Source organism: Lissotriton vulgaris, chromosome 5 (genome assembly GCF_964263255.1).
Source record: "Lissotriton vulgaris chromosome 5, aLisVul1.2, whole genome shotgun sequence".
In the NCBI taxonomy this organism is placed as follows: Eukaryota; Metazoa; Chordata; class Amphibia; order Caudata; family Salamandridae; genus Lissotriton; species Lissotriton vulgaris.
The window spans coordinates 620,488,900-620,516,588 of NC_141693.1; the positions used below are offsets into that span (position 1 = coordinate 620,488,900).

The 27,689-nt window shown below is 43.0% G+C and overlaps 1 protein-coding gene across 1 annotated transcript in view; it reads right to left on the minus strand.

Annotated features, from left to right (window-relative positions):
* Positions 1 to 554: 554 nt before the first annotated feature.
* CHAT (choline O-acetyltransferase) overlaps positions 555 to 27,689 on the minus strand; it is a 521,284-nt gene continuing 494,149 nt past the window's right edge. Inside the window, exon 14 of the mRNA XM_086920150.1 lies at positions 555 to 898. Coding sequence (XP_086776276.1) covers positions 689 to 898 — 210 coding nt within the window. The 3' untranslated portion in view covers positions 555 to 688. The remainder of the gene's footprint in view (positions 899 to 27,689) is intronic.

The window sequence follows — 27,689 nt, forward strand, 5'->3', positions numbered from 1 at the left end:
CAATGACCAAACCTGCTCTACTAGTCTAGCACTTTGCCTATCTTTCTCCTTCTTTCACACAATTCCAACTCTACGTGATATGCCCCTTTCTTTTACCAAACACGTTTTTACCCTTCATCATGACATTTTTTGGCCTTCATCTCATGTTAATTTTTACACATCATATACAGTTTTTGGCTTTTTTTTAAAATGAGAGAATTTCTATGGCAAATCCTGTTGGCACATGCTGGCCTTTGAAGTGAACTATAGTTGAACACCTACAATATCAATATTGTCTGTGGTTACATGATCATTTTAGAACCATGATAGTACTAACATTGACCGTTTAATATAATGTAGAGCCCAAACTGAATTGCTTCTAGGCCCTTGTAGGTACCAGGTAGTCCCTGTTTCATCAACTTTGGCAAGATGAAAGGCTGATTTCTCTCATCAGGATTTCGAACACATGACCTGCAGGTTATTGTTAGATCTCTTTAGCAGATCCTCAGATTACTTTCCTGCATGACCAGCAAACTCATGTGTATGCTACAAAATAAATATATATTGCCTATCCATCCCAAACAACAAAATACATTCAGTGTCCATTTCATTTCTTGATCCATTTTCAGTACTACATGTGGTACTAGACCCAACAAAAGCTGGCACTGATAGCCAATCTACGAGCCCTATTTGGCTGGTGAAGTGTTTATCACTTGCTGTTGCATTTGATGCACAGATCTCTCATAGCCAGGAAGCTTTCTTCCACCGCCTCGGCAAACCTGGCAGAGGAGGTCTCCTTGCAGTCCTTGAAACTGGAAATGCAAAACAGGATATGATTGGCCTGGGGATTGTAACAAGCACCATATCCATTGGGGACCACAGGTCCGTAGCAGCAGAACATCTCCATGGTGGTTGGAACCTGTAAGAGAAATAACACAGTGGAGGTGTAATTAAGGAGTGGGAGACCACAACAAAGATGAGAATAATTGGCCATTAGTATTCATATATGGTTAAATCACATAATTGCTAGTACCCTGAGTGAATAAAAACTCCCCAATGAAATGAAATGAAAGTGGGTTTTGTAAAGCGCATTACTACCCAAAGGCCTTGTAGCGCTGTAAATGCATTTCTCTGAGGGTCTACTGAGTTATTTAGAAAAAAGGAAGGTTTTGAGAGTTTTACGGAATTTTAAAAGATTGGATTCGTTACGGAGCGTGAAAGGTAGAGAGTTCCAAATCATGGCCGCATTCAGGGAGAAAGAGCGTACGCCCCACCTGGCCCGTTTGATTTTGCGTGTTACTGCCAGAAAGGCCGTGCTGGAATGCAGTGATCTTTGGGGATGGTAAGGGGTGGCAAGAGAACAGATCATTTCAGGGGCGTTTTTCCACATGGCCTTATGCATTATGCACATAGCCTTGAATTTTACTCTGGCTTGGATGGGCAGCCAGTGCAAATTTCTCAGGGCAGCAGTGCCCGAGGGACTATGGGACAGGCCTAGCAGTAGACGTGCTGCTGCGTTCTGAGTGACTTGCAGCTTTTTAATTGTGCTGGTTGGTGCACCCAGGTATAAAGCATTCCCGTAATCGAGACGAGACAGGATGATGGCCTGAACCATTATCCTGCGGGACTGGTGAGGAAGAAGTGGCAGAATTTTCCGCAACATACGCATCAGCGCCGAAGCAGGTGGCGGAAAGTATTGTGGCTTGTTGGTTGAAGCTGAGAGTACTATCCAGCCACATGCCCAAGCTTTTAATTTGCTTTTTTGGTTCTGGGGGGGGGGGGGGCATACAGGGTGGCCATTGTAGAGTAGGTTTGGGGCCAGCTGTATTCCCCAGGAACATCAGTTCAGTTTTATCCCCGTTAAGTTTTAAATGGAAGGAGGCCATCCATTTTGTGACTGCCACTAGGCAGTTGTTCAGGTTAGACGGGGTTTGTCCTGGCTGATTCAGGGCCACCACAAGCTGTGTATCATCAGCGTAGGTCACGATTTCAAAACCAAAAGGGCGAACGACCTCCGCTAATGGTTGCATATAAAGGTTAAAAAGTGTGGGGCTCAGGGAGGAGCCCTGAGGCACACCTTGATTGAGAGGCCAGGTTTTGGAATGAATGTCGCCCTCCACCACCTGGAAAGTTCGATTTTCCAAAAAAGACTGCAGCCATGAAATGGCGTTTCCCGTCACTCCAATCTGTTTTAATCGGGAGATAAGGATGTTACTGTTCACGGTATCAAAGGCGGCACTCAAGTCCAACAGCATCATTGCTGTGGTGCCGCCTTGGTCCATGTACTTGCGGGCTAGTTCTGTGACGGTCAGTAATGCCGCCTCTGTTCCCAATTTGGGGTGGAAGCCAGCTTGAGAATCATGGAGCAGATGGTTGGCTTCCAGATAAAGCATGAGGTTGGTGTTAATATATTTCTCAAGTAGCTTACCTACCATGGGAAGGAGTGAGATGGGACTGTAGTTAGTCATTTTTTCAGGGTCAAGGTTAAGTTTTTTTAACAGAGCCCTGACTTGAGCCCATGCTACTTCTGTCCTCTACAAATTACACTGACAAGGCTTTAGAGCTAGCTCACTCCAGTGGCATGTAGGGTTGTGAGGTGTGCTGCAGCACCCCCGAAATAACCATGCTGAAGTTCAGAAGGTGAATGAGCAATAAAGATGCCTTTAAAGTTTGCCTGGAGTTCAAGATAATGTTGCTTCAGTACAGGGAGTGTGTAAAGAAAGGATGTCAGTTTTTTCTAATACACAACAACATTGAAATACCTGTGAAGTGCAAGAATATTTCAAAATATATCAAAAGTTAGGAAAGTACAAATGCAGTACATTTGATTGTAATTCTGAAGTGTGATAAAAACGAAGATTTTACTAGGATCAATACAAATGAAGACTTTATCTGGTGATGTGCAAATGAGAAATATTTGCTGAAACCTGAATTCCACACACTATTGTTGTTCATCATAAAACTGCAAGTTAGTGTGAATTTTGTGGCCATTTCAATGGAAAATGAGCTGCCTGACAGTGTCCTTCTACACCATAATATAGTAATTTATTTATGACAGTTTGATTTAATATGCACCACGAGCTACATACCACAACCATATCACTCTCCTGCTGAATTAGTGTGACTGAGTTGTAATCGTATTTTTTGTGTGATGCTTGGATTTTTCAAAATTCCTATGATGTCAGCGATGTAACATTGATGGCAGCACCCACACTCTGAAAATGATTCCAGCGCCACCGGAGGGAACTTCCCTCATCTAACTTTTGCTAAAGCACATATTTTAGACTTATGAGGATAATGGTTATTACGGCAACTCCTGCATTTTTCCCCAGGAACATTTCGGCAGGTCAAACCAGGGAAAACTGCCTTGTAAATTCCAATCATTGAGGAATGTAATGCACAAAGCACCAATTTTACATGTAATTCCTCATTTTGTGATGGTCTTCAGAGCAAAAAGTAAATACCTCACTTCCAGGGTAAGGGTATTTTCTGTGAGCTGTAATTAACTCAGGGCAGTCCAGGGCACTAGTAATCAGGGCCTTAGTGAAGTAAAGTCTCAATTCAAAGTACAGTTTGTGAGAAGTATCCTGTTATCTCTGATAGAAATTACAATATGACTCCACAGCAATGTGGGCTGCACAGGATTTTGAAAATGCAAAAAACATGTGAACTAATTAAACTCCTAATTGCGGAAGAGACCCATGCTGTTTATAAAACTTGATAAGGAGCCAACCCCAGACAAGCAACTTTCACCACAAAAGATAGGAAGGATTTCCTCCCACTGCAAATTGTGTTTTGGATCACTCCGTTCCAACCTTACCTTCTATAAAGAAATGGAATTGATTGAACCTGAAGCAAAGCACCAGAACAACAGTTCAGTCTGCAGGACACTGGAAATTGGGATCAGCCCTAAATCCCAGCCCCAAAGGGGTAATCAAAAAGTAAACGGGATTTCAAAAACCATTCTATGTGCCTGTCACTCTGCGAGAGCCAAACTCCAATAATCTAAAACCCAATATCGAATGAATCTGAAATTTTATCGAAGGCAGTTTAGCTCTTTGAGCCTTCTTATTGATCTTGATGGCAAGATTGATTATACCTTCCCCACCAATAGCACAAACGTAGCAGAGTAAATCATGAGTAGAAACTGGGATCACTAAAAAACTGAGTTCTAGATCAAAATTAGGTTTAAAAGATTTATTAGGGTGTTGTTAATAAAACATTACAGAGAAAAGCATAATTTTGCCATAAAGACTCAGAATGCAGAAATGCTAAATCAAAAATCATAGCAGAACCCTAATCAGTTATTAAAAACCCCTCTAATTTCTAAGTGTCAAACTCATGAGGAGTACTGACAATATCTTAATGAAAAAGAAAATCTCAGAAAACTCAGAGAGTCGCATCCGATCCTTCGAAACCAGGAGGTTTTATACACAATGTATGCATAAGAATTAACCAAACTGTAAATTCTTCATATATGATCGTGGTTAGAACTCGTTGGCAAATCAAAAACATTTTCGTAAATTTGAACGGCTCTAAACACTAACCCATTTTTTAAGGTAAGAAAAATATTTTGCTTGCTTCCTCAGTAGCTGCACTCCGGAGAAGTACAATACAATATTAAAAATGTTTAAGAAATAGCCCAAAGAATCATGTTCTTGTTCATGCTTACTTTGGAACTAACAGTGGAAATCCTTCAAATTGATACATCAGGTACAACATGGAAAGCTTAATTCACAGTACATGCTTTCTAACACTACAGTGCATTTACGTCATTGTGCTCTGTGTTCTGTGCAAACTGTAGGGAGAGAAGCCTTGCAGCGGGTAATTGATTGGGAGGCGGGAATGAGCGGAAGAAGGATGAGCAAAAGAGCAAGAGCTGCATCCATTTTAAAATAATGGTGCCCACACGAAAATGTGGCACAACTGTACTACCTTATTCATCACACTTCTAAATGAGATAATCAGAACATTTTACCAGAAAAATCGTAATTCATTGGTTATGGTCACATGCATTATTAACATTTTTAATTCACACAAATCATTTGTCACCCAAAAATTCATATCTGAAAAAGTTTAACAACTCTATGAAGATGAACCAGTTATGGCCAAAGTTGAATGCTCTAAGCATTGACAGAGGCCTGTTGGTGATTCTAGTTGGCCCGCCACACTTGCACATTAAAGTTGGGCGTGGACGCAGGCAGGCAATTCTACCACCTGCTCTTTGGAACAATTTTTCACAGGTTTGTGAGGAGTGGCCATAATTGTGTAGATGAGCCCTATGTCTATTTGAGGTATATTTGTCCCACTTTCAATCATATTCATATCAGGATTGAACTCTCCTTCTTGGAATCACATAAATCCTTTTCCCCTTCTGTGTTAAATCAATGAAGTAACATTTATGACACAGTAACAAATTGCTTTTCAGTGCCTAAGTTTGATTCTAGGGGCATAATTGGCCCATGGTGGACTCTAGCTCAAAGTCCAAAAAACGGAATATCCTCTTCTACTGGCATGGGGGAACTAGATAGAATATGTCTGTGGATCAATTTACTTGTAAATATCCACAAGACCAAACAAAAAAACACAGAAGGCCCAAGTGCCTGTTAACAAAGCGCTTAGTATTAAATAATTAAATGGCAGGTCACCACCCCAAGGCATAATTCAGTTGTGTTAAGGTTATGTGGTATGCGTTAAGGCACATACATCCAGGGCATGTCATGTCCCCCTGATCCATCAGTATTTACAGAAGTGACCATAATAGTTTGGAAACAGATGAAACTCTTCAGCACTTTGTTCTACATTAACAAACAGATGTTCACAATAAGCTTTGACAATAGCTTCAGTTAAAGGAAGTAAGTGAAATGGGTGTGGTTGTTAACCTGCCTTTTCCCCCTTCTGGGAGTTGCTTAGCTACCACATCAGGTGAATGGACCCTAGACAAGATTTGTAAAATAAGTGACCATGCATTCAGATTCCTTTTTCGATTTTGAAATGATGATTTCATCCCACCTATGGGATAAATCTTTGAAATATTGTGGACGAAATACATTTCACAAAACTATCAAGGCCAAACTATTGACTGCTGCAATATAAGTAAAGTTAGTGCACATAGGTATGTACAGCTTTACAATACTTAACTCCTCATATACATATCATCGAGGTAAATAGATGTGGAGTTCGAAATAAAAAATCTACACTTACCTATATATACTCACCTTCATCACATTGTGGTTTATTGACAGACTATGATATTATTTGCTGGACGATATTACAACATACAAAGTCATGGTAAGTATGTATAGTGTGTTGTAGATTTATTATTCTTAGCTCTACATCTACTTAGCTTGATGACGCAATCAAGGGGAAGATAATTCAATTTATTTAGAAATTTATTTTCAGGACAATCTGCAGATTTGTGACACTGTGTAGGAAAAACTTCAAACGTTTTCTCCTGTAAGATGAGTCCTACTTTTGGAGCACATTTCATACTTTTGGGAATTCAAATAGAATTCCAAGAGTAGTTCTTGAATTCTATAAGAGTCAGATTTCCAGGCCTACTCAAAATTGTAGGTATTTCTGCATGCATTCCCGTAACTACTGCTACAATCTCATATGCAGGACTGTATTGCAAATGATCATTTCCAATGTATATATTTTTTTATTTGTCTATGGGGAAATTTATTTTTTTCCTATGAAGAAACATGTCACCTTCACACCCTTCTGAGTACTTCCTATAAATACACTAACTGCTACTCCTTCAAGAGTAAGCATTTGCATGTTTCCAGGGTGAGAAACTACCTAACTACTTGTAAACCATTTAAATGCCCACACATTTATGAGTATTTGGGTCTCCAACAAACTTTGCTGAAGGCTATACCCATATACGCACAGAGACCCTCACCTAACCTAATATGTGCAGTAATAAAATTCGCCAATATCTAAATCTGTAACAGAAACGTGGCTTTACCCTTGGATTGTATTTTTTGTACACCACTGTTTTACTTAGGTGCACAACCATCTTTAGGTGTTGAGCCCAGTGCCACTAAAAATTGTGCTGAGGCCACAGTTTTTTTGGCAGGGTGTTACTCTACAAGTGTTCTGCTAAGTATTCCGTGTAAAACAGGTGGCTGAAGGTCTCTCACCAGATAAAAACCTTTAGTATCAGGCTTCTCTGATTTCCCGTACATATCATATTATTTTAATTAAGTAGCAAATCTATGATGATATTCTTTTAGTAGCACTCGCCTATAAAAGCAATTATCTGTTTTATTTTCCCTATAAATATTTGCCTTTCTCTTCTTTTTTTACTCTACTGGTTCTAGACATACATCTTGTGTTAAGTTTCTTTTAGCAATGCCACACATGATACCTTATGGCCCCAGTACTGCCATAATTATTGTAAAATTATGTGCTTACCAATATGCGATTGATGTACTTCCGTGCAAAATTTGTAAGTTGTCCAAATATTCAATTGGAGTGAAAGAGAATTAGGAGCAGCAGGTGAAACAATGAGCCTTGTAACTAGCCTTACTAGACCTCGCACAAGAGCCAGGGCAAGCTCTAGGTTGGTGCGCCAGTGCAGCTGCACCGAGCGCTGATCTCGGTGGCACCCTGTTTAGAAATAAAACTGGTTTAAAAAGCACCTGCTACAGAGTTCCTTGTGTACCCAGCAGTTTTTAGGCAACAATTACAATGTCAAGATAACTCTGCTGTTTAATGTTACTGCTGGGGAGAGATTGAGGTTTGTCTTGTGATAGTTTTGACTCATTTTAAAGTAGCCTGCTACAAAGAATGTGTACTACGCAAATCAACAAACTGCCCTTAATGTCGATCATCAGTAGGATGCTCTTTTGTCAGAGAGATCCTTTGGTTACTTGCAGTTTATAAGTTACAATCCTAATATAGCACAGCAGCTTACGAACTGTCATCAAAGAGCTGCATGCAAACTGCATAGTATAGGTTAGAATGTTATGTTTTCCCCCAGTCTTGTATTATCCTAATGTTGCTAAAAAGGGTTCATCTGAGTAGAAATACATCCTTATTAGTAAAGCCAACCACTGAGGCATGTTTTAAATCCTGAGTTTGCTCTTCTCCAGACCAAACACTCTTAAATTACACTACCTTCTAGTATGTATGGCATGTGATTTCTTCAACTTGTTATCCTCATTATCTTATTTAACATCTATAGACTGATTTACACATGTATGATTCATTGGCTCTGTTTAATGTGTGTGTGAAGTAAAGTGCTCTGACGCCCTACACTGGTATGAGTAGCACTATAAAATAAATGAAAAGCATGTGAGAGAGGGGCTATTGAGAGATGATGGGCTCTGGTGGAGAGTGGTAGTGAGCGAATTTGTGGAGAAGGCGGTTTTTGCGGGAGGGGGGGGCACCAGCAAAGATTGTTGCACTGGGCACCATTAATGCAAAAGCCAGCCCTGACAGCAGCTAGTATCCAGTAACTGTAAATTTAAAATCTGAAGTCATCGTATTTGTCGGGACGCAACACTGCAGTGTTTGTTGCTGGGACCTATCATATTATTTAAAAAAGGCGGCTTTGCAGAAGGAGAGGCACTGTCGCTTTTTTCAACCCAGGACAATATGAATCAACTATTCTCCACCTTATTACCCCAGGCCAGGTGGCCACAGTGAACAAAGTGCAAATTCAACAGAGCATGTCTTTTTTGGGCCTCAACACAGTTCACAGAGGTAAAGAACCGCCTTACTTTTTCTTCCTCTGTTTCAAAGTTAATTTAACAAGTTCTTTTGTGCTTTGGTTCTGCTAAACTATGTGGATGGGGTAGTGCTACATTTCAATCATAGAGTCAGGTAGTCAGAGACTGAGCCTAAGTAATGAGATACAAATAATAAACTATGAATGCCCCTATAATGGAGTTCCTACCATTATCACTAATCGGTGAAATATAAAAGGTGGAAATCAAGAGAGCCCAGAAGGAGCTTAAAAAAAAAAAAGAGCACAGGCACCACAGTAAATTAACGTGCAGAAGCAAAACACACTTCAGTCTTTATGAAATGCCTATGCTCAAACATGAGAAAAGATTAAAAAATCACAAATTATGTCTCAAGCTACAAGGGTGGAGATAATTGAAATACCTGCAGGTGAAGGGCAGTAATCTCTCATTCCAAAACTTTGCTCTATATGAAAGTTATGAAAATAAAAATGAAAGTGAGACAGTAATCTAGCCCATATAGCAATCACAAGAATTTGCTAGTACTGACCTCGCTTGTAAAAATGGTGTCAACACTGAAGAGGGGAATGAAGGTAAAAGAAGAAGAAATCAACTTAAAAATAATGGCTCAATGAATCCAAGCAAATAAAGAGGCAAATATTGCTAAGCCTATAAAGATTGAGTGGTACATATGGAGACAGTATGCAAGCTGAAAAGGACTTTCCAGTAAAATTGCCCAAAACTACTGAGCAGAGGCGGCACAGTCTCCCATTATGAGCCCGACCAAAACTGTCACACAAAAAGAAGATAATGAGAAAAGGCTGTATTGTGGCAGATCCTAATTCTTATGTGAACGATTTGGAAGGCTCAAACCTGCTAAAAAAATAATTATTATGCACAATCTAAAGGCCCAACATCTGGCTCCAGAGGACACAATACTGGCACAGTATGAGCCCAAAGACCACCAGGTACACAACCTACTAATTAAAATGCATAAGAACACTCAACCAATCAATCAATCAATCAATCAATCAATTTAACTTTATTTCGGTCTCTTGGACCCAAAAAGCACATAAAATAAGGAACATCCCATCATACACATAATCGACAGTCGGCTTTGACACATGGATCGGGTGTTTAAAAAGCACAATTTCATGATCCTTTCTTAATATACACTTAAAAATAATTTAATAAATATTATTAAAATATATTAAAACGTTAAAAAACTGAACAAATTAACATCCATTAAAAAAGACTTTCAATAGCCCTCATCCTATTTACAATCTAAAAGTTATTGATGTCTAATAGCGCCACCACTTTCTAATCTCAATATTGGAGAGAGTTCGGTACTCAATACTTTCAATTGTAAAGTGCGAGTGCAGGAATTTGTCCCTAATGTGCTAAAGCTATTTAATCCACTATTACAATTTCAACCCTATTTTATCTCTAATGATCTTCATATTGAACAAGAATGTGGCTACATAAAAAACCACTAGTTGTGTAGTATCCATCCTCAATATACACTCCGCCTCTCTACAGTGCCTAATATTTAAATGATTGCAGAGAGGTTTGATCCATTTTTTCCTTGGGATATCGTATAAGGGACCAAAAAATTAAATGTGTACATCATCTTCATTGGCCTTGTTCACATCTATACAAAACATGCACTTATCATAATCTTTTTCAGCACGGTTACTGCCCCATTTTGATTTCGTTATTGTTCGTTTGTAGAACCCCATATCTATATTTCAGGTATAGGGATTTCACAATTTGTGGACGCACCTCATGTAAAAATGGTTCAAAGCGGGCTATATCTTTGAACAGAAGAAATGATGATCTTAGCGAGCCTTGGTTAGAATAATGTAACAGATTACTATTAATATAAGCCCAGAATGCTGTCTTTACTACCTTGCTGCATGCCATTGTTCGCTCCAAAGGCTCCTCCCAATAATGTGATAACCCTATTTTCCCAAACCAAGTTGATACATGTTGGAAACAAGGTATAGCTTTAAAGGGTCCAATACTCATTATCTCCTGTAGACCCTTTTTATAATGTAAAAGCTCCAATGTTGACCAAATTCTTACCCAAAATAGAAGGGGCGTATTGCAGGATAATTATCAGTACGCTTCAGGTTCAAATCCATGATTACTGGAGTCAGCGGGGTCATAATTGGGAGAGCAAGCAATTTCCGAACGAAAATATTTTCGCCAATTTCAAAATTGCGTTTGCATTTGGGCCCCCATATTTCTGCTCCATAAAAGGCGGCTGCCTGAGCCTTGAATTTAAAAACCTCAATAGCAGGAGATACAGCCTTGGAACTACTCGCCCCGTGTTTTTTAATGATAGGAGTGCAGTTTTGGAGCAAGATTATTTTTGTCAAGATGATGCTTCCAAGTCAATTTTTTGTCCAATGTGATACCTAAATAATTAAAGTTATTTACATACTCTAGTTTTTGACAATTCAACTCTAGGGTTTTTTTGAAAGATCTATGAGGATTAATAGACATATATTTGGTCTTACTGGAATTTATCTCAAGGCCTTTGTTGGTACAATACATCTGGAAGAAATCCATCAAATTTTGGAGTCCACTAGGGGTTTGCGAGATTAAGATGGTATCATCTGCAAAAAGTAATGCAGGTATTACTTCACCACCCAACCTAGGCGAACCATTTTTACAGCCTTCCAGGTATTGAGGGATATCGTTTACATAGAGGCTAAAGAGGATGGGCGCTAATACACAGCCTTGACGTACTCCTCGTCTCACCAATATTTCTTTGATAAGCTCAACCCCGGTCCCCATCTCACTTTAGCATAGTTTCCCTCATGAAGCCTAATTATTTGGACAAGCTGTTCCATTGGCAACCCCAGATCCATCAAGCATCCCCATAACAGATTCCTGGGTGCCAGATCGAACGCAGCCTTTAAATCTACAAAGGCAATGTATAGACTGCCTTTTCTTAGGTTTATATATTTCCAGGAAATGTACATAAATCTGAAGACTTGATCTATAGTACTAGTCTTTTTCCTGAACCCAGCTTGGTACTTTGAAAATAGGTCAACCTCTTCAATCCATGCAGTTAACCTGAATAAAATGTGTCTTGCAAATATCTTCTGTCGTATTTCGATTAAGCTAATGGGGCGGTAATTTGTCGGATCATGCCGGTCACCCTTTTTAAAAATTGTGACTATTTCTGCTCCCTTCCATGTGCTAGGTATTGGCTCAAAGTCAGCTATCGCGTTACAAAGACAGTCAATATAGGGTCACCATATACTCATGTCATGTTTTAAAAGGTCACCCAGGAATTTATCTGTCCCTAGAGCCTTACCAGACTTGACTGACTCCAAAACTAATAAAGTTTCCTTAATACTAAAATATAATTTAGCTGCCTTGGCGGTATTCTCCATATCTTTTGATAACACAAAGGTAGCACCATTAGTTTCGGAGTAAAGATCAGAAAAATGTTTCACCCATGTGTTTTCATCAAGGAATAGGTCTCTTTGCATCCTTCCAGATCTATTCCCTTTGGCTATCAAGTTCCAGAAACCAGCCTGGTCCTTAGCTTTAGCCGCACTAATTAAGCCTGACCAGATCTCGTCATCCCACGATCTCTTTGCGTCTTCTAGGGACTGTTTGTAATTATATCTCTTTGTCCTTATTGTAGCTATGTTTCCACTTTTAATGGCATGCATTAAATCTGTCTTGGCCACTTGACAATTCTTATTATACCAGGGATTACAGCAGTTAGACCTATTTGATACTCCTGCATTTTCCTCTTTGGGTATTTTACTTAACACTGGACCCAAAGCATTTACCAGCCTGCCATGTAGGTCCGTCATCTTAGTTAGGCCAGTTGCTTGTTCTATAAACAAAGCCATGATGTCTGCAAAAGTGGAATAAATACTAGTAATCACTTTGGTGTTCCTTAGGATATAAGGCCACTTGACAGCTTGGTTATTTTTCCTTAATATAATTCCATCTTCAAATATCCCAGATTACTTGGAGCCCATTTGGGCAGGAAGGAAGAAGTCCAAAAGTGCCATCAGTTTCAAGGGTCGATGGTCGCTCTCTGTTCAAGAGTCAATTACTAAGTCAACTAAGTGTCTCCAGAATCCTAGCGTCACCAGTATATAATCTATATTTGTTCGGGATTTGCCTCTGATAAAAGTGTGTGCATTTGATCTATCGGATGGCAGGTGCCCATTGCATGCTCTCAAATTGTGGCCCATTGTGATCCTTAATAATTGGCTCACAGCAACTGTGCACTTTACCACCTTCTCACTTTCTATAGCAGGGATATTAAATGCCATGTCTTCATCCTCAAACAAATTGCCAAATCCTGACACAGACTCAAAATTACAATTGAAGTCACCTCCAATCATAATGTTTGGTCTAAGACCTAATGTATCTAAGAGGGACTCCAACTGGCTTATTACTACCGATTAACAATGGGCGGGGCCTGGCCTGTTGTAGATGTTAAATAAAAATATGGCCTCCCCATTTTTTGCAACTAGTTTTAATCCCAATATGTCTCGAGACGATACTTTTAATGGAACAATATTAATTTCCAAAGACACCCGTATCCATATCACTAATCCCCCGAAGGCCTACCTTTCACTGACGGGCTGGCCTCCAAACTAAATGTTTTAAAACCCACTTTATGGGGTATTTCTAATAGCCAAGTCTCCTGAAAAAGTGTAATATCGCTAGCCTCTATATATTCATTCCAGAATAGGTCAACTATATTCCTCTTTAGACCTGCAATGTTCCACGAAGTGAGACATCAGTTTGGGTTCCCAATCGAGTCCCTAAGCTGCACGGGTAATCCCTGTTAGTGTACTTGTGGTATTATATCCTAATACAGTATTTATATGCCCCTCTCCATCTTCCTCCTTCAATTCCTGGAAGTCCTCTACTATCTCTTCAGGTGCTACTACAATCGATTGCTCCCTTGGTTGCTCAGCCTGGTAGACCTCCACTATTGGTGTCCCCAGGGAGATTTCCCTAACCAAGGGCTTTGGATGTCAATCTATATCGTCTAGGGAAGACAATGCCTCAAAACCATTTGACAATTGGACTATGGGATCAGCATCAGTGGCGTTTCCTCTTGCCATCGGTCGATAAAAATACCCCAGTGGTAGGACACTAATACTGGTGTCCCCAGCAACAATTACTTCTTTGGTAGCTAAAAAAGCCCTAATCATCTGCGGCCGTCTAAAGTTACCACCACACAATCAATCGCCCCTGATGTTCTTTCTAGTTCCTCCCACCCTCCGTACCATTAAAATATCAACCACTCTAGCTGGGTTAAATTGCCTAAATTTTACTAGCCAGTCTACCGTCTTGTTTCTCAAGTTAACTCAATTCTCATTCTGATCCCTCCTGAGTGCCGGTACCCCTGCTAGAACTATTACGTACGGGCAGGAGTCAGGAGGTAAGTTTAATACATCATGTTTAGGGGTTAAATCTGTGCCTTTTGGGCTATGCAATACTGGTTTATCAGATCGATTTCTTAGTCTAGCATGGGCTATATCTCGGCATGGGAAGCCCTCCTCATTTTGTTGTGGTACACTGCTAGCTTGTGTCTCTTCCTTAATTGTTACCATCCTATCATCTCCCGTTGGCTTGGGGTTTGGTCTAATACTATTCCTGGTCACACTACTCCTTGAGCTAGACTCTGTCTCAGCCAATATTTGCCTATTATCATCCTGGGCTATTAATGGTGGTGAATCTCCATGTACTCTATGTATCCCTGTCTTCTGAGAGCAATCACTAGGAGGCTTACTTCCATTTTCCCTAACATGTGTAGATTTTTGCAAATGACCCAACTTCTCTTCCACAGGTTTTAAAGCTGTGCTAATAAGATCCACTAGCTCTGATAACATAGCCTCCTTAGCAGATTTAAGAGATCGTTTTACAATACGCTCCTAGTCCCCATAATAATTACTTGGATCGAAGTGCTTATGATCGTCGTTGGTCTCTGTCTGGGTGCATACGCTCTTCGCAGATACCTTTGGCAACTCAGTGCTAAGTTTAGATTTAACTGCTTGTAGTAGCCCCCCCCCGCCGCCTTAGCCCTAGTTTTCCTTGTCACAGGGATAGCTTTCTTTTTTGCACATTTGTCATCTCCCTTTTTCCCCAGTCTTGTATTTTGCTTCCTGGATCTAGCTTCCAATGTCTGGCTTGGTGAATTAATTGTATCATTTTGCCCTGGGGGTATAGAAACATCAGAGCAATTAGCCATCAACCCCTCCTCTCTGTCTGCTGCAATGGCTACCAGTGGGAATAGGTGTGGCGTGCCTGAAAGCCTAGGTGAGCTCATTTGAGTGTGCGTTGGTTCAAGCGATAATCGCCTTTCAGCAATTTGGATCTTGTGGTTTAATAAAGATTCTGCCCTAATAATAATAGCATCTAGAGTGGCAGCTGAACCCTTCCATTTACTCATAATTCAATCAACGCCTCTTGGGTCTTAGAAGGAGAAAACAACACTGTGCTCAAGGAAGTTCAGGCAACATGATGTTCCCGCTTACCACTAAGCAACCAATAGCCAGGTGTCAGAGTGGTGGCCCAGTCCAGTCTCTGCCGGGCTATGACGGGCGTGGACGGGCCCGCCCTTGGCCGCCCTTGGCCGGGCTTCGCCTGGCACGTCCCGCGCTGTGGGCGTAGAGGCTGCGCTTTATGCGTGAAGATTGGTCGGGTGCCTCCCCCTCGTCAGCAAGACCCAGAACACCTGTGTAGGCTTGCGTTGCACCCTGGATGTTGAGGTCCTCCACAGGGTGATTAGGGCGGAATCCTGTGGCAGATGGAATGTCCCCAGCAGTTGTCAGCGGCAGTCAACACCCACAGCGAGAGTTTGACAGAAATCAGGAGCGGCATCAAGAAGGTCGTGGAAACAGCTACGGGACCCATGCTGCGGGGTTAGAGGCTGCACTTTATGCGCAAAGATGGTCGGTGCCTCCCCCTCATCAGCAAGACCCAGAACACCTGTGTAGGCACGCGTTGCACCCTGGATGTTCTGGTTAGGGCGGAATCCTGAGGCAAATGGAATGTCCCCAGTTGTTGTCAGCAGCAGTCAACACCCACAGCGAGAGTTAAACAAAAATCAGGAGCGGCATCAAGAAGGTCGTGGAAACAGCTACGGGACCCAGGCTGCGGGGGTAGAGGCTGTGCTTTATGCGCGAAGATGGTTGGGTGCCTCCCCCTCGTCAGCAAGACCCAGAACACCTGTGTAGGCTCGCGTTGCACCCTGGATGTTGTGGTCTTCCACAGGATGATTAGGGCGGAATCCTGCGGCAAATGGAATGTCCCCAGTTGTTGTCAGCAGCAGTCAACACCCACAGCGAGAGTTAAACAAAAATCAGGAGCGGCATCAAGAAGGTCGTGGAAACAGCTACGGGACCCAGGCTGCGGGGGTAGAGGCTGTGCTTTATGCGCGAAGATGGTTGGGTGCCTCCCCCTCGTCAGCAAGACCCAAAACACCTGTGTAGGCTCGCGTTGCACCCTGGATGTTGCGGTCTTCCACAGGATGATTAGGGCGGAATCCTGCGGCAGATGGAATGTCCCCAGCAGTTGTCAGCGTCAGTCATCACCCACATAGAGAGTTAAACAAAAATCAGTAGCGGCATCAAGAAGGTCGTGGAAACAGCTACGGGACCTCAATCAATCACAAATGAGGGTTCAAATATTGCTAATAATACAGGAAGGACTCCCTGTGGGCAATATAATCACATGGACACCTCCGTGATCATTCTGTCACAAAATATGCTAACTGAGATACAGACAGTTAAAAAAACCAGAATGAGAGTAGAAACAGCCTGGGATCACAGATAGAAGAACTGGCGCCGACAGATTTGGTGCCCAAGTTACCATCCTATCATCTCCCGTTGGCTTGGGGTTTGGTCTAATACTATTCCTGGTCACATTACTCCTTGAGCTAGACTCTGTCTCAGCCAATATTTGCCTAATATCATCCTGGGCTATTAATGGTGGTGAATCTCCATGTACTCTATGTATCCCTGTCTTTTGAGAGCAATCACTATGAGGCTTACTTCCATTGTCCCTCATTTGTGTAGATTTTTGCAAATGACCCAACTTCTCTTCCACGGGTTTTAAAGCTGCGCCAATAAGATCCACTAGCTCTGATAACATAGCCTCCTTAGCGGATTTAATAGATCGTTTTACAATACTCTCCAAGTCCCCATAATAATTACTTGGATCGAAGTGCTTATGATCGTCGTTGGTCTCTGTCTGGGTGCATACGCTCTTCGCAGATACCTTTGGCAACTCAGGGCTAAGTTTAGATTTAACTGCTTGTAGTAGCCCCCCCGCCGCCTTAGCCCTAGTTTTCCTTCTCACAGGGATAGCTTTTTTTTTGCACATTTGTCATCTCCCTTTTTCCCCAGTCTTGTATTGTGCTTCCTGGATCTAGCTTCCAATGTTGGGCTTGGTGAATTAATTGTATCATTTTGCCCTGGGGGTATAGAAACATCAGAGCAATTAGCCATCGACCCCTCCTCTCTGTCTGCTTCAATGGCTACCAGTGGGAATAGGTGTGGCGTGCCTGAAAGCCTAGGTGAGATCATTTGAGTGTGGGTTGGTTCAAGCGATATTCGCCTTTCAGCAATTTGGATCTCGTGCTTTAATAAATATTCTGCCCTAATAATAAAAGCATCTAGAGTGGCAGCTGGACCCTTCTGTTTACTCATAATTCAATCAACGCCTCTTGGGTCTTAGAAGGAGAAAACAACACTGTGCTCAAGGAAGTTCAGGCAACATGATGTTCCGGCTTACCACTAAGCAACCAATAGCCAGGTGTCAGAGGGGTGGCCCAGTCCAGTCTCTGCCGGGCTATGACGGGCGCGGATGGGCCCGCCCTTGGCCCTGCCTTCGCCCGGCACGTCCCGCGCTGTGGGGGTAGAGGCTGCGCTTTATCCGTGAAGATTGGTCGGGTGCCTCCCCCTCGTCAGCAAGACCCAGAACACCTGTGTAGGCTCGCGTTGCACCTTGGATGTTGTGGTCCTCCACAGGATGATTAGGGCGGAATCCTGCGGCAGATGGAAAGTCCCCAGCAGTTGTCAGCGGCAGTCAACACCCACAGAGAGAGTTAAACAAAAATCAGTAGCGGCATCAAGAAGGTCGTGGAAACAGCTACGGGACCTCAACCAATCACAAATGAGGGTTCAAATATTGCCATTAATACAGGAAGGACTCCCTGTGGGCAATATAATCACATGGACACCTCCGTGTTCATGCTGTCACAAAATATGCTTACTGAGATACAGACAGTTAAAAAAACCAGAATGAGATTAGAAACAGCCTGGGATCACAGATAGAAGAACTGGCGCCAAAACAGAGAGATTTGGTGCCCAAGTTATAGAGTTATAACAGAGTTCCTGAGGTAGGGGATGGTCAGGAGCCAATTCGTAACAAATTACCTACTGTGTCCAACAAACTGGAAAACTACATTCCAAATGTTAAGAGTACGAGAATTGAATGAGAAGAGCCCATTTAAGAGTTGTTTGGAACCCTGAGTACAAAGAAAATTGATCTTCTATGTTTGAAAGGATCAAGAGTCTAATAAAAACATGTGGTAGCTGGAAGTAAAGATGATCTCGCTGTACATTGAGCCCGTCAGGTTATTTTTACACCTCCCAAGCCTGGGTCTCGGCCTTTAACAGTTCTTAATTTTGAGAGTACAGAATAAAGTAAAAGATATTGACTAAAGTGATTCATGAAAAATCCTTTAAAATCAATGACAAATTTGATCTACGAATCTACCATGCGATGTTGTTCAAAACGCAGATGACAGACCGGAAAAAACTAATACCCGAGTGCAAAGCAATTAGTGCACAAGCAATGTCAATACATACTGCTAAACTTGAGATGTTGACCCAAGGACACTTTTCGATATTTACATAAGTGAAAGAAACACAAACATATCTTACAGAGCTACAAAATTAAGACAAGAGGAAGGGACATGCTGGTAACTGAAAGCCCTGCAATAAGGAGAAAAACAGCCAACACAAAGTATTTTCTAGCATTGCATAGAGAATTGTGGTGTAATCCCTGAAAAAAAGGATCGGAGGGAGGGCGCAAAATATATCTTCATTAGGGGAGGGGGCTCCCGGGTAGGCTTCCATCATTGCAATACCAGAGCTCCATTTTGCCCCATGGGATAGGATCTCTCAGAGCACAGGTGTAAATGCTCGAGAAATAATGGGGGTAAATGAAGAGAGGAACAAAGGAGGAACAATGGAGGAACACAATAATATTGCTGCTTCTAAAGACTTACATGGGAGGTGTTCAAGCCCACCTCAAAAGGTGAACTTATTACATTGTAAATTGCGAAACAAACACATACATTAAAATACCGGCCTTTACTAGGTCATATTATTGAGACAGAGAAATCACTAAACTCACAGTGCATAAGATTACAATTTCTTCTGTGGGAATAAAGCTAAAAATTCGTTTTCTGAATATACTTTAGATAGAGAGATTCTGCAACAGTGTAGCAATAATTGTATGAGAAAGGGGAACCACCAAATAAAATACGGGCTTATCGTAGAAAAGCAGCCACCATTAGAAGTGCAGTTATCTAGATCCCAAACCCTAATCTTGGTATAATTATCGAGAATCTAGAAGACACAGGACAACATTTTCTGGACCATTTCAGAAAAATATACCATTTCTCTAGTACTGTTTCTATAAAATAAAAAAATGAATTCTCCCAAATGCTAATAGTTTCAATACATCAAAGGAAATAGAGATTGCTGTACACAGAAGATATTAAAAAGCCACTCACTCAAATACTTAAATGCATTTTAGTAGAAGAGAAGATTCCTAGCTTATTTCATAAAGGAATATTGATTGACTTTCCAAAAAAGGCAAGCATTCTGTAGACCAAAACGCATATTGATTCATTAAATTATTGAACAGTGACTATAAAACATTTGCCAACATTTTACACAACAAATAATTGTCTATTCCTCAGGATTAATTCACAAAGCCCATAATGAATTTATTCCTGAAGGCGAATATATATCAGCACTAATTTCACCACTGAAGCAATTGATTATCTCTCATTGATACAAATCACTGCATTGATACAAATCAATTTTAGTTGCTGCAGAAAAAGCCTTTGATCTAGCAGCTGGAAATGCTTGTTTGAACTACTAAAAATTATGGGATATTCTTCTCAGATAACTAGATTATTGTGTCACTTTTCAAAGAATAAATGACAAATCTAATCATTAATAATAACTTGGCAAATTATATTACTATTAGTTAAGGGACAAGAAAGGGTTGCCCAATGTTTTGTTTTCTTTTTGCTAAATTTGTCAAACCTTTGTCTACGCACTCAGAAAAACCCAAATCTTGCATCACTTTATCCATCGGCACCTAGAATAAAATTATTCACCGACCATGTGGTGTTATTACAGGCCTAACAGAATAACACAAATAAACTCTTGACATAATAGCAGAATTTATGGAGCTTTCAGGCTATAAAATCAATCCATCCTAAACTGAGGTACTATTATTCTATGCCTGAAGGAAGATTTGCTCGGTCTACTCCAACACAACTACAATAAAATCTAAATGTATATATATATATATATATTTGGGCAGAAGAATTTCATTATTGGGACCTCTATGATTTGTACAATGCCTCCACACCCCATTAAAAAATGCAGACCTTTTAGAAACAGGAGATACACTCCTGATTGGTTTAATAGTTAAAACAGTGTTAAATATTAATATATACTACCTATTTGTTTATTTCATTTTTCCACTCTACCATGCAAAATGGACACATTTTTCCAAGAATTAGAAATCGTAATTAGCTCATTCCTATGGAGCAAAAGGTAGCTGCAATAAGCATTAAGAAACTAATACTTCCCGTTGTAAAAGGTTCACCAGCACTTCACCTTTTTTGCAGTACTATATGGCAATCAATATCATATATCTAACAAGAGTGTGAAAGATAAGCCACTTTGAGAATTACTTTATCAATCAGATGTTAGAGCATGGGCTTATCGCCTTGATAGCTTCCAAAAAAACAACCCCACAGATCCAGATTAATGAGATACCAGACACTAAACGCTTATCCACTCAGCATCTGCAAATTAGCAGATACTTGCAAATTCCATATGTACATGCAGAAATATAATTCAATAACATATGTACTAATAGAGAGATAAACTGTTGAAACACAATTGACATTGATATTGTAGGCAATGGTTCATTAATGGAGAATTAATGGGACCAAAAAAGTAACAGAATTGCATCTCAGAAGGGCTTTCATTGATTAACTTAATGCAAATTGTGGCATTGCAAAGTTTCCCACAGATAGAAATAGAGAAATAGCTGAGCTTTGAAGAAACTAAAGTAAAATATGTAGGGATCTGACATTCGGCAATATATCTTTCTTCTGGCAATCACGCAAAGGATGTAACCATATAATATTGGATAATTGGAAAATAAGTTATGATCTCTAGATAAATAAAGAAATTTGGAATGAGGTGTCTCGTTACAACCAGGTAGCCTTAATAGGAGCAAATGTTAGAAGAATGCAACTATACTCACAATTTCTCCTCAGTTATACTCTGGAAATTTTACATGTCTCAAGTATGCCTAAGATGTAAAAGCATAGAGACCTGGAACCATATGTTTTTTAGGTCGAGCCTAGTGCAGCGTGTATGCCCTGCTCTATGAGGAGGCTTCTTGTAAGCACTCCAAACTTCCCAGAGACTTCTCCGTGTGATTTTGTTAACTCCCACACATTTTATTGACCATTGCGAGTGGCTTTCAAAAATGAAAGCACGCAAATGGCCAAAGGCGGGTGCATGTCCCACCTCTCTTCCAAAAGTTAACTCCCATGGCGTTTGGCTCTCTTGAGCGAGCAAAGGCGCGCAGGCTGCCAGCTGCATTCCTCCCTCGTCGTGGATCACGTTACTAATTGAACACAGCATGGTCGCTTTCACTTTAACGGCCACGCTTGTTTTGTTTGTGATATCTTGTTTACATGCAGGCGGAGAGCACGCGCTGAGAGCATGTACTGTGCATATGTGGAGTTAAGTAAACCTCTAGTTGCATATGCATGCTGCTTTCGTGATGCTTTGGTCCTGGATATATAGTCTATGGTAGCTCGTATTCTGGAGCCATTATGGTGGAATGTCCTACGGATGTGATTTCAGCCTGCTCGCCACCCTGTGAAGCCGAACATTATAAACTGCCAGGTCCTCTTTTATTACAACAGACCATGTGGCCCCTACAGGTGAAGTGTTGAGGGGAGAGAAGAGACATGCTCACAGTGTGACGTGTTCACTGTGTGACCGTCAATGTGGACTTCCTAACGCCACCCACCCTCCAAAAATAAAGTGCTCTTGTTCCTCCATTTGTAGAAGCAAGAGCTGTACATGTGGCCTGCACGTCACAGTGCCTGCAAATGACGAGTGTGAGCCGTGCCTGCCCATTAAAGCATGGAGTGTGCTTTGTGAATTTTCAGCGCCGAGGCCTGTTTCAGGTATTCTTGGCTCCAACAACTTTAGCTCCAGAAACAGCTCCGACCCCTGAATCTGCCACGCCTCGGCTTGTGGAGGCACGTTTCATACGGCACCTTCGTGTGCACGCATGTACTGCGCTTGCCCGAGGCCACGCAGTGGCCATAAGGAGGGCGGGCTCCTAGTCACAGGGGACTGCCCCGCCCTGAGATGACTAGCGTCTCCTTACCGAGCAGTCTCCCCCGGTTAGTGGGGGCAGGACTGTGACGCGCGTCCGCGGCGGCGGGGAGGAGCCTCCAGGGGTACTTTACCTCGCTGCCCCTGTTGTGAGGCCTCTTTGCCGCTCCGGACGCCCTCGCACAGACTCGTCGGGGCACTCTTTTTGTCGGATACATACGGTGAGCTTTGCCTACGGGCCTACCCCCCCTCCGCCTACTCCCTCCCTTCGGAGGCGTGAGCCATGGCTAGGTGGCCCGCTTAGCGTCGGGCCGCTGTGGAGGGGGGGTTTCAAACGTCAGGATATTTCCCCGCTCTCCCCTTCCGAGGCGTGGGCGGGTTTTGGAAGCACCACTTGTAGGGCCTTGTGGGGTATTGTATCTTCGAGCAGCCTAATGCCGCCCCCCTTGCTGCTGCCTTCTACGCACCGCAAAAACCATGGTTTCGACCTGGGCCCGAGCTGGGCGTTTTTCGTTGCTCGCTCGAGCTGGGTCAGCTATGGTGGTCACCGACCACGTGCAAACCTTGCGTGGGGTCTTGCGAGGGCCCCGAGTAGTGGTGTTTCCTCGATAGTGCGGGGGCGCAGCCGCCGAGAGGAAAGGGTGCAAGAGGCTGCGGTATACGGGCGTCCATGTCGAGCGCAAAGACAATTTCGTATCGATGTTTGTTGATATGGAGGGGCAGTAATGTTTTCACTGCATTTTATTAGCGCGTGTGTGGATTCAACATTGTTCATAAATGCTATCGCTATGCTAAGTTTTATGCCTAAAGTGACAATCGATGCGGGGTGTATATTTGATATTTGTTTATGCTAAAATTCATTGTAAAGGTCTAAGGCGTTCTGAGGTCAGGAGGCGTCGGCTACCATGGCCCAACGTGTGTTTGTACCTATTTATTCTTCCTTGTGAATCTGCCTGTGCTAACTTCTGCAGCGGTTTGTTGTACTGCAATGCCAGAGTGTGGTTGCTACAGGCGTGAGGCCTAGGCCAGGCCTCGATGGCGGCGCGGTGGCTTCTCGCAAAAATGTTTGTCATGTTAGGTCAAAGATTTGCAGCGTGTGGTCATGTTGTGTTTATTTAAATATCGCATACAAGCGGCCTAGGGTAGGCCCCGTTGGTGGGGATGCTTTATACACATGCTTGTTTCTGTTCAATGTAAGCATAAAACGAGATTCTGTTTACCCTCTAAATGCCCCCAACCCAATCCACGTCCTCCTCGCCCTATCCCTTCTTTGTGTTTGTATCCCTCCTTTGTTTGTGCGCTGGGGGTCCCGCGCGCATGGAAGGCGGCGGGGTTCCCCGGTTAAACCGCCTGGTCCGGCTGCTGAGGGGGTGGGTCCGGGACAGCGGGGGGAACCTACTGTGTTGCGTGGGTGCCTTACTATGGTAGACATTTGGTCTTGTCGTTGTTATTTCAATATTCTGTTTAACGTCCTGTATGCCTCCACCTCAGCCCCCATCCACCATGTCCTTTCCTCCTTCGTGTTGTGCGCTGGGGGTTCCGTGCGCATGGGAGACGGCGGGGTTGCCCGGTCCCAACGCCTGGCCCGGCAGCTGCGGGGTGGGTACGGGACAGTGGTGGGAAGCCACTGTGCAGCGGGGTGCCTCACTGTGTTCAGATTTGCCCTCTTGCTGGTCGGTGGGTCCACAGAGATTTGTTATTGGATTCCCCTTGGTTCTCTTTCTTCTACCACAGCAATTGTAGAGCAAAACAGTATTTTGAAAAAGTACATTAGATTTTATTACGAGTTGCTGACCAAATTGTTTTATCACGGTTTCCAGTTCTACCATGCGGCCGCGGCGGGCGCAGGGGCACCGGGTTCGTGGCTGCTGCCGCGGAAAGTGTCCAGCCAACAGTCAGGTGTGCTCCGCCCCCCCCTCCCCTACTTACCGCCCCATGCAAGTCGTCGAGGGTGGGGAGCGGGCTTCCCCGCGTGGATCCGCCTGGGTGTGCGGTGGGGGGGTCTGGAGTGCTATGCTTCTTCCGGCAAATACAAGTTTGGAATGGAAGGTTAAAAAATTTTCTTCGTGCCTGGGAATAGCGAGGCGCCTGGTATGCTATGCCGCCAGGGCTGTGTGTCTCGCGGCATTATTGTCTAGGGCCTATTGATTGCATTTTGAATTGTTCTTCCGTCCCAAGCAGCACGCTTTGCGTGGGGTTCCATATCTAATTTTGCTATTCCTATTTCAGACTACGCTTGCTTCGCTCTCTCTTATTTGCGCACTCCCGGCGCCGTGCGGTCCTGACACAGCCTACAATTTCTTCGTCCGAGGTATGTATGGGGTCTATTAGGTGGGCGTGTTGCAGAGGGGGGAGCACAGTTGTTACCGCAGGTAATGCGCCGGGACTACTGCCTGGCAGATGGGGCGCGGGCACTCATCGCGGTTAGCACTCTTACCTTATCATCATGCAGAACAGTTGGTACAGGGGCAATTCACAGCCTCTATGAGTGCTTTCCATCCCCCCCACCACTAGCAGTGCCCCGGGCTCAGGGGTTCTGCTGCGCTCTGGTGTTGTGCAGTGAGTTTATATTCTAATGGAGGGGTTCAACCCATGTAGTCAGAGGGACCTGGGTAATATGTTTAGGATATATAGAGGGGTCCCTGACTAAACACACAGCACTTACAAAACATTACTTAATTACTTGAATAAGACACAAATGATGGTGACCAGTGTTTTTATTATCACTGTACCAGCGCAAAACATGTATTAATTTCACGATTGATGGTGCAATATACAAAATTCAAAGAGCGCCCACAAGGGAGGGTGGGGGGGGGGGGGCGGGAGTGCAAGGGAAGGGGGTTTGTTTTAAAGAAATTTAGTTAACTTCACTAATCAAAAGATTCATTAGGCACCAATGCACAATTGTATAGCATTATTATTGATCCATACTGTTGAGATCAAGGGAACACACATGTAGAACAACAGGACATATCACATACAACAGAAGCTCCCGTGATGATTATCATTATCAAATTTGGGTTGAGGAGTTCTTGAAGGTAGATGGTGGTCTACGTTTCGACCCAAAGATGTAGGATACTTGATCCTTACTCGCGGGTCTTCATCAGGACGTGGGGGGAGGTGGAGGAAACAGGGGTGGGGCTGTGTCCTAGGTTAGAAAAGGAGAAAAGCTAAATTACTACCAACGGTCTCAAAAGAGTCCCGACATAATTAAATTACAGGCCAAAGGGCCTGTGAATAAAGGCATTAAAAAACATGCTTCAAAGGAACTAAGAGGGACTTAGGAAGGAGGTTGAAAAGCAACTGAGGACAAAGTGCAGTATGCTCGGATGACCCGACACACTGAGTAGCCTGGGCAGCCGCCCAGGGGAGCGTGTGAAAGGGGGTCTGAAAAAAACCCGTGTCACTAAACGGTGGTCTCGTGAAAAAGGCCACCGCACTAACAGTAACACGGCCTAGTTTGGGATTAACATATGAAAAAGTGATTGAGGAATTGGGGCATTATTCACCTGGTTGTCGGCGTCAGGACAGAATAAATTGATTATAGGATTATAGCCGCTTTACTGGGGACGCGGGCGTCCGTCTGTAAATACATCAAATGAAACAACAGGACATCAGGGGATTGCAGGTAGGATTTAGGCAGAGAAAGTGTCACACATATTACTTTAGTGCAAAACACTCACCCAGGGAGATAAAAACTTCAGACTCTCACGAAGGTGCGGTCACGGCACGTCACCTCTGTAATTGAAGTGAGATTCTTGAAACGCGTCCAAGGCGTGGATCGCGCACAACGGACCGCCATCTGAAAAAACGGGTTCACGGCTCATTAGGGGTGACCAGTGCGATTAGCCTGAAAAAACTTAAGCGCCGGTTCTAGCAAGCGGACTCACCCGTGGTCGGTCAACGAGAGAGTGAACGCGTCTCGAACGGGAAACCAGGAAGTGTTACCTTGGTAACCCAGTCAGATTTTTATAACCTCCTAGAAGAAAGACTGGAGGCCGTTGCTAGGTTACCGGGAGAAACAAATCTCGGGAAAAGAGTGCAGACCCACGGATTTTTTTCTTACAGGGTCGAGAGAAGTGTTAGCTTGGTAACCCAGTCCGATTTAGAAGAAAGACTGGAGGCCGTTGCTAGGTTACCAGGAGAAGCAAATCTCGGGGAGTGAGTGCAGACCCATGAGTTTTGTCAAAAGGGGTTGAGGGGGCAATATTGATGATTTACAATGGGATTAAACCTATTACGAACCCGAAGGGTCCCTGGAGACATTTGTCTCCACAGAAAAAAGTGCGCGATTTTAAAGCTTATTGCATGCATGAATAAAGGTCGTAGTTACAGGCATGGCCAAACATGAAATTACGGTGAGAGCATCATGGGATCCATTGGAATGTACCACATTATATACTCATAGATTGCCATGTTACTAAGCATCTGCTCAATATAACTTCAAATGAAGGCGTGGACCTGCCACACAAGGCGGTCAAACGCACCTCGGTTTGCAATTGGAAGTACATAAAATCATCGGGTCTTTTCAAAGGTGTATCATAGGTCAGCAATTGTTATCCAAAAAAGGCAGACATAGTCTAGTGCCCCATTAGACACACTCGAGACATTCAAACAACTTGTGGTGGCGTGGACCAACCACACATGGTAGTCATAAACGCCTAACGGTCAACATTAGAATGCGTATCCTTAACATATGCATAGTTCGATTGTCTACAGCCTCTATGGTGTAAAAGGGTAAGGGGTGGACTTACCAAACATGGTAGTCATACGCCTTAGGATCAGAAAGAGAACCTCAGGAAAAGATAGGGTAGGTTTTAAGCAAGCTAGTACGGTGTAGTATAGACAGATCAAAGTGTGACAGTAAGGAAAAATCATCACGTGGCCATTTGCGCAAAGCTGCTCTCCGATTCATTCAAACCCCTGGTCACGGAGTCAAAGAAACGGATCCATTTGATCTCCCTCACATTTAGGATGGGTGCGATGTTGCCACCCCTTGGGCCCAGTCGGACCTGTTCCAGGATTATCCACTTTAGGCTTTCCGGAAGGTGATTGTGAGTGTTACAGTGTTCAACCAACGGGGCTCCTGTAACCTTGCATCTCACCCGACTGCAGTGTTGTAGAAAACGTACTTTCGCACGCTGCTGGGTTTGCCCCACATATACCTGGTCACAAGGGCATATTATACAATATACCACATTTGTAGAGTTACAGTTGGTATGTGACTTGAGTCGTACTTGTTGTTGCTTATGGGTAAATATCTTAGTCTGAATTGTCAACGGGCAGGCTTTGCAAGACCCACACCGGAAATGTCCCACAATCGGCGGCATGTTCCACAGGG